This window comes from Elephantulus edwardii, unplaced genomic scaffold (assembly GCF_000299155.1).
Source record: "Elephantulus edwardii isolate Elephantulus edwardi_28Jun2011 unplaced genomic scaffold, EleEdw1.0 scaffold00029, whole genome shotgun sequence".
Taxonomy (NCBI): Eukaryota; Metazoa; Chordata; class Mammalia; order Macroscelidea; family Macroscelididae; genus Elephantulus; species Elephantulus edwardii.
Window position 1 is genome coordinate 13484510 of NW_006399779.1, and position 8479 is coordinate 13492988.

The 8479-nt window shown below is 38.5% G+C and overlaps 1 protein-coding gene across 2 annotated transcripts in view; it reads left to right on the forward strand.

Annotated features, from left to right (window-relative positions):
- Nucleotides 1-8479, forward strand: part of PDHX (pyruvate dehydrogenase complex, component X) — an 81744-nt gene that overhangs the window by 11389 nt on the left and 61876 nt on the right. For both annotated transcript variants that reach the window (XM_006883751.1, XM_006883752.1), the window contains exon 2: nucleotides 7409-7489. In XM_006883751.1, the coding sequence (XP_006883813.1) occupies nucleotides 7409-7489 (81 nt within the window). The remainder of the gene's footprint in view (nucleotides 1-7408; nucleotides 7490-8479) is intronic.

Genomic DNA, 8479 nt, shown 5'->3' on the forward strand with positions numbered 1-8479 from the left:
TCTTTAAACTGATATCCTTGCTCTTTAACACTTTGGAGAGATCCTTGACTTCTCAGATTTTCTCAGTGTAACACATCTCTTGATTTTTTTTTTTTTTTTACTGCTGTTACACTGGGTGTTGATTATGGATCCAAGTAAAATGAAATCATTACCAGCTTCCATATTTTTTCCATCTTCTTTATTCATTGTCCAACTTTCAGATGCATAGGAAGCAATTGAAAATACCAAGGCTTGGATCAGACACACTTTAGTCTTTAATCTGACAACCTTTTTCTTTAGCACTTTGAAGAGTTCTTTGACAGCAGGTTTTCCCCATGCCACATGTCTTGTGATTTCTTCACTGCTGCTAACTTAGATGTTATTTACGGAGCCAAGTTAAAAGAAATTATTGGCAGCACCAATCTTTTTTTTTTTGGCAGCACCACTCGTTAATCCATCAATCATAATGCTCATATTTGTCAGTGGTGAGGACTTCTGTTTTCTTGATGTTGAGATGCAACCCATATTGAAGGCTGTAGTCTTTGAATCTTCTGCAGCACGTGCTTCAGGCTTTCTGCAAGCAAAGTTTTATCATCTGTATAACACAGATTGTTGATAAATCTTCCTCCAGTCCTGATGCTACATTCTTCCTATGAGCCTACTGCTCAAATTACTTGCGTAACATACAGATTGAATAGTTATGGAGAAAGGATACAAGTCTGCATACACTTTTCCTGATTTAACCCATGCGGTGTTCCTTTGTTCTGTTTCGGCACCAGCTTCTTCATATATATATATATTTCATGTGAGTCTGATGATGTGTTCTTGAAGTCCTGTTCTTCTTAATGCTGACGATAGTTTATTAAGATCCACAAAGTCAAATGCCTTTGCATAGTAAGTAGAACAAATATCTTTCCTGTATTCTCTGCTTTCAAACGTGATCTGTGTAACATCAGGAATGATACCTCTGTGCCATGATCTCTGTCCAACTTGAATTTCTGCCAGATCCCTGTGGCTGTACTATTCCAGAACCAACCCTCTGGTGGGTTTTCAGAGGCAGTAAATCACACAGGAGGAGATTGCCCATCTTTCCCTTGGGAAGCAGCTGATGGATTCAAACCACCATGCCTTTAGGATTGCAGCACGGCTTCTTATCACAAGGCCACCAGAGCTCCCTGGACGGTCAGCTGTGAATAGGTTCCGATTTGATGTCTGTGAGTGAGTGGTGAATTAGTGGCACTAGATACAACAGAACAAAACACTTCTCAGCTCTGAGCCATATTCACAACCATTGTTATGCTTTAATTCATCATTGCAGGCACAGAGTTAGTCCTTTTTATTGAAGGTTGTCCTCCTGACCCTCAGCTTCACCATGCATGATGTCCTTTCTGTTAACATATTCACATATGTAAAGTCAAAGTTTTACCTTCCTACCTTTTGAGGTACATTCTAGCTGTTCCCAAGACAACTGTCACACTGTCTTCACAATCTCTGACCCACTAAAGCCCATTGCCTCAGTCTCCCATGTCAACCCACCTGCTTGAGGGTCTTCCTCTCCTTCACCAACCCTCTACCTTTCCAAGCATGTCACTCTCCAAGGAATAATCTCTCTTAGCAAATTGGAACATGCTTTACGTATGCACTGTTTGTGCACACATAAAGGTGTCTTTATAAACTTATTACTCTTCTAAGAACTGTAGATGCTATAGTCACACACTCTTCTGCATGCATTTCAATATAAGTATGGGAGTTTTTCCTGTTGTATTCCTTGAACAAAGAAAATTCATGTATTATTTTGTATGTGCTCCTACCAACCCCCAAATTTGCACTGTTGTTGTTATGTGCTGTTGAGTTGCTTGCGACTCATAGCAACCCTATGTACAACAGCCCTAAACCTTCCTCTATCACTTGCCAATCTTATTGTCTCCAACACGCCTATCCCCATTAGCCCAGTGACTGAATAATCCATCTCTTCGAGGGTCTTCCTCTTCGGCACTATCCCTCCACCCTCCCAAGCGTGATGTCCATCTCCAAGGACTGATCCCGCCTTGCAACATGTCCAAAGTATGTCAAACGAAGTTTAAGGATCTTTGCCTCCAACTAGCAGCCTGGCTTCACCCTCTCCAGGTCAAACTTGTTTGTTCTAGCAGTCCATGGTACCCTCAATACTTTTCTCCAGCACCAAAGCTCAAAGGCATCAACTCTCCTTCTATCATTCCTAGTCATTGTCCAGCTCTCTGATGCATAACGAGTAATGGCAAAGACCGTGGCATGTATCAGGTACATTAAGCTGCCTTCATTCAAAACGGCATTGTTAATAGTTTATATTTTCCTTTGCCCTGGTGCTGCCCCTTCAATTACCTGTGCTTCTGTGCCTTTGCTCAGTCCAGCCTGCAGATGGCAGAATTGTCTTACTTGAGTAGCAATTTCAAGGGTTCAATTTTGTTTAACAAGTTCTTTCTTGAATTGGAGAGAGGTGATTTAATGAGCTGCATCTCTCCCTATTACAGAAGAAGTAAATTAATGTTAGGGATGGAATCTTACTATGAAAGTGCTGGGTAATTTACTTCTTCATTTAGTCAGTCTTCATGATTTTGTGCGTGCTTGGATTGGAGCTATATAAATGGACTGATGCATGAAGCTCAAGCTGTACCATATGTAAACTGCTGAAATGCCTTAATTACTTTAGTCAGAGTAATGGTGCTTAGATCTACTTCATAATGACCACAAAGTAATTTGTTCTGCAGTTGCATTTTAAGAGTTTGCTTGTATTAATTTATTTTTTTAATCTAGAAAACTTTTAGAATTCATATCTAAACCATCAATTCAAAGCTTTGCTATAATTGACTTTGCTGAAGTGGCAATGTTTTGTGCCTAAAAGGATAAAAAAAAATGTATTAGGGAACAGAATATACTAATGTGTCATATTGAGGTTAAAGAATTATCTTGTAATAAGTTGCAAAGAGCAAATTTGAAAATATGTTGGAATTGCATAGAGAAGCAGCTATGAAAGGCTTTGGATCGCTTGTATGTTCAGTAGAGCAAGTTAAGCAGCAGTGCTCTAAGGAAAAAAAACATTGCTATTCATTTGAGAGTTAAAAAGATTGTGCTGCAATCCCGATGGCACATGGTTCGAGGCCACCAGCCGCTCCACGGGAGAAGGATGGGCAGTCTCCTCCTGTAAGATTAACTGCCTCTGAAAACCCGCCAGATAGTCAGTTTCCCACTCTACAGTACACAACAACAATGCCTTGTAGAGAGTGTAATTCATGGGGAGTTGTGCAGCTGACTAATGGAGCTGCCCAGCTCTGGCAGTTCAAATCCAGCAGCAGCTCTAAGGGAAATAGACAGGCAGTCTCCTCCTTTTCCGTTTACAGCCTCACAATCCTGATGGATGTCTGCTGAGTTAGAACTGAATTGACAGCAGTGAGTGTGAGTTTCAATAACTTGTGTTGTTGCGGGGGGGTGGGGGGTTGGCATGAGTTGAAATCTACTATGACAACTGGTGGTGAGACTTGTGAATCTGTTCTTTTAAAGTCAGTAACATTTAAATGCAATATTTCTAAAATATGCATTTTTCTTAAAACTTTTATAGAACATTATATTTGACAAGAGATAAAACCAGTTAGCTTTCTGATAAAGACACTTAAAATCACCGCTATGTGCTGTTGAGTCAGTTCTGACTCATAACACTATAGAACAACTATAGAGAACAACTCTACAGGAGAGTAGAAATATTTTCTAGGGTTTCCTATGGTAATTTTTGAGGTCTAGTCAAAATGTCGTTAGATGCAGTCAAGTCGAGTACGACTCATAGTGACCCTAAGAACAACAGATCTGAACCCTGTCCTATCCTGTGCCACTCTCACACTTCCTGACACACTACAGTGCATTGTGGTAGTCACTGTATCAGTCCACGTGGTTGAGGGCTTTCCTCCCGCTCACTGACCCTCCACCCTTCCCAACATCATGTCTCTCTCCAAGGAATAGCCCCTCCTAGCAATATGCCCAAAGTAATGTGAAACGAAGCCTCTTCATCCTTGCCTCCAAAGAGCACTCAGGCTGCACCGTCTCCAAGACATATTTATATTTGTTCTTTGGGCTCTCCATGGGATGTTCAATTCTCTTCTCCAACACAACTCAAAGGCATCAGTTCTTCTGTCATCCCCATTCTTCATCGTTTAGCTCTCAGATGCATAGGAATTGATTGGAAATACCATGGCCTACTGTTGTTGTTATGTGCCCTCAAGTTGCTTGCTACTCAGCAATCCTATGTACAAGAGCCCTAAACCCTGCTCTATCCTGTACCAACCTCACTGTCTCTGACACACCTACTCCCATTACTTCAATCACTAGTCAAAATAACATTTGTATAATCATGATCAGTAAGGGGAAACCAAAACCTAAAACCAAACTCACTGCTGTAGGGCTGATTCCAACACACAGGGTAGAGTGAAACTGCCCCCTACAGTTTCCCAGGCTGTAGTCTTTATAGAAGTAGACTGCTGCATCATTTTCCCATGGAGCAGTTAAAGAAGTTTGGGTTGCTAGCCTTCTGCCTAACAGCTGCACTCTTTAGCCACAGCACTCCAGAGAGCAACCACAACTCCTTACTTTTTCTGTAATTGTGCTCAGTTATTCCCAAATTGTTGTCATTGAATTGAGTACAACTGGTAGCAACCCTCCGTTGGCCTCCACTGGGTTTGCAAGACTGTAGATCTTACAAGGAAGAATTACCCATCTTTTTCCCAAGAAGAGCTGGTGAGTTTGAACCACTGACCATTTAGTTAGCAGCCTAACACACTATTACTATGTTATTAGGCCTCCTTCAATTAATATTTGTAGGAAACATAATTGGTTTGCTTCTTAGATACATTTGAATCATGTATGAGTCATAGAAACCCTATGAACAACGGACCTGGCTCCTGCCCTCTCCTGTGCCATCCTCATCATCTCTTAGACACTTGAGCCCATGCTGCAGTCACCTTGTCAGTCCACCTCATTGGGGATCTTCCTCACTTTTGTTGATCCTCCACCTTTCCAAGTGTGACATTCTTTTCCAAGAAATTGCCTTTATAGTCCCATGTTCCGAGTATGAGAGATGGAGCTTCATCGTTCTTGCCTCCAGGGAGTACTCTGGTTGCACCTTTTCTGATGTTCTTTTGGCATTCCATGGGATATTCAGCACTGTTCTCAAACTCAAAGCATCAGTTTCTCTCCTGTCATTTTTCATTGTCCAGCTCTAAGATGCACAACAAGTAATTGAAAAGACCATACATGGCCTAAATCCAGGGCACTTTAGTCTTTAAACTGACATCATTGCTCTTCAGTTATTTTGGAAAGATTCCTGACAGCAGATTTGTCCATAGCAATATATCTCCTGATTTCCTGACTGCTGGTACCAGAGTGTTGATTGTGGATCCGAGCAAGATGAAATCATGGACATAGCAACCCTTTTTTACTTTGAGAGGAAAAAGGTAGAATGAACTGTTTAATGGAACTATGGAAGGCTATATTTCAATTCTAGTGAAATGAAATACTATTATGGTAGGTTAGAATTTGAAGGCGTTTATAGTGGTTCAGTGTGTCTCAGTAAGGTTGGCAGCTATCACAGCAAACAAAGCCAAACTCAGTGCCTTTCAGCTAATTCTGATTCATAGTGACCCTGTACAATAAAGTGGGACTTCCTTGGAAAACCCTGGGTTTTCTGAGACTGTAAGTCTTAGTGGGAACTGACTGCCTCATCTTTCTCCCACAGCTCAGCTGATCGGTTAGGGTAACAGCCCACTTCTTAGTCCACTAACAGGGCTAAGAGGGTTCCCATAGTCCTAAAGGGTAAATATTAATAACTTACATGGAGCTCATCGCTCAAAGCTGATATGAAGATTGCATCATTACTTTCACATTGAAAAAATAGAAAAAAGATGTATATCATGTCACTCAAAAAATATAGTAGAATGAAATGCATAGTGTTATTGATAAATTAATACTTTTATTTTGAAATCGTTTTCTAGCATGGGTGTTTGAAGAAATTAATACTTTTATTTTGAAATAGTTTTCTAGCATGGGTGTTTGAAGACAGATTAGTTAATCTGAAAATTCATTCCTTTCCTTAATAAAACAGTAAAATCAATCAAGAGATAGTACCAAATAATGGAGGTGTCCAAAGAGCCTTTGTTTTGTTGCCTCATTATAGAATAAGGATAGTGATCTATTACAGAATTTCTGTATTTTATGCTCCTTATTCAGAGAAGCAATTTCAGTTCATCCACAAAAGGTGACTAGATGAAGAATGGTTATGTTCTTTTCATTTTAAAAATTTTTGAGGTTTTTGATGTGGTAATTTAGAAAGTAATGCTTAATAAATGCAGAAGTTTTTCTGTGTGGTCCTTAGTGTCAGGAATAATGGAAAAATGAGGGTCTCTTAGGTGAGAGATTATAATAGAAAATAGAATCATAAAATAAATATGAATTATATTATGACAGCTAGAGCCCAAGGTATAAAAATATCAAAGAGAGACTTTGTTTTAGAGAATTGGCTTACTGTTTGTTATAAATTACAATCTAGATGTGGAATTACTGAAGTCCATTTATTTTGCTTCTTTGAAGTGAAGGTCTACTTGAGATACAAATTTATTTCATATGTGATTATGAATTATTCTGTCTCATAATGCCAAACTTAAATTTTTTAATAGACAACGTTGTGAGACCTTTCTTTTAAGCTATGCTTTTCAAAAAAGTTAGCCATTTATCATGATATTGGAAAGTAATTGTTTTTTGCCTTTTTTTTTCCATTTTAAACTTTATTTGTCACTGTAAGATTTTACAAATCCCAAGTCATAAATAGATTATGTTTTGGGGTTTTTTTTTAAATTTATTATTAATTTCAATGAAAACGTACAGAGACTTTGAATTTTCATTAATTCATTGTTGCACTTTTCTCCCCATCTACCCCTCCCCTCCATAGATTATGTTTTTAGGTAATTCTTTTTTCTTCATCCCACTTTGTAAAAATAAAAGGCCTTCTACAGTTGGGCTTCCCAGTGTTCTCCATTCTGTTGGTCTTTGGTGTGGAGCAGTGCTGCCTCCCACAGCAATTAAAAGGGAAGAAAAGAAGGTGATGTTGTATCATTTACTCCTGTTTCCCCTTTTAATCTTTTAAGGAACTGACTGGAAAACACATTTAGGGTACTGGAGAACTAAAAAAGGAGTAGAAAATATTTGCAAAAAGCATTTTCTTTTTTTTTTTTTTTTTAAAAAAAGACTGAGAATTTCATCTTTTGTGCTATTTACTGGACACCTAGTTTGACTACTTGAGTCTTTTCCACTTTGCAGTATTTTCTTGGGTTTGAGCTTTTATTGATACCTCCAGAGATACGTTATATCTTTATGCTGATCTTTTCCCTCCTTTTTTCTTCTTTCCATTCAGTTGACCCTATTAAGATACTAATGCCGTCACTGTCTCCTACAATGGAAGAAGGAAATATCGTAAAATGGCTGAAGAAGGAAGGTGAGCAAGTACATTACTCAGGTCCTGTGTGCTTTGTTATATGATTTTTATTTTTTTCCTTGATAATTATGTTAGAATTTATTACAAAAACTACATGGCATGAATGTATTTCTCTACCAGTTAATTTTAAGTTTATTTAAAGAACATTTTCCTACAGTTATGTAGCAGATGCTTTGTGGGTTGAGCCTAGATCCTTTCATAAGCAGAGAAGGGCAAGTATTTCAGGTTTGGGTCCAGGTTCAATTCCTTGTACTTGACATTTTCAGCATCATCAGTCTGTGAATTTCTCTTCAATTAATTTGAAACTTTATTATTACATGCAGGTGGTTGTTGTTGTTGTTGATGTTGATAATGTTTTCTAAAACAAGGCAAATTGATTAACAGTTTCAATAGAAAGAATAAATAGTAAAAATAACCAGAAAAAACTTCAAGAAGAAAAGTAGTGGAGGGGGCATTAAATAATAAATTATTATATCTCTAAAGTTTAAAAATAAATAAGAGGGGAGCTCTGGTGGCCTAGTGGTAAGAAACTCCACTCTAGTCCTAAAGGCATTTGGTTCAAATCCACCAGCTGCTCTGAGGGAAAAGGTTGGGTAATCTCCTCCCTTGTGATTTTTGTTTGTGAAGATTAAGCATGTAAGAAAGAAGTAGATGAGAAGTTGTCTGGTAAATCCAAGGAAACATAAGTGACGTTGTCCACAGGATGTTGCATTGCTAATCCAAAGATGGTACCTCTCTGGTGGATGGACTCCACCAGCAGCTCCTCTACATAGAATTGGGTAGGTAGTCTCCTTCTGAATGGTTTACAGTCTCAGAAACCCAAAGAAGGGTCATCTGTGAATGGCTTCTGACTCACAGGCAGTGGGGATTTTATTTAGAATAAATCCAGGAAGATTGGAAAAACAGCAAGTAGAACTAGTAATGAACAATATTGTCTCTCAAATAAAAAAGGGGGGAAATCCACAAATGTGTTAAAGTATATAAATAGAT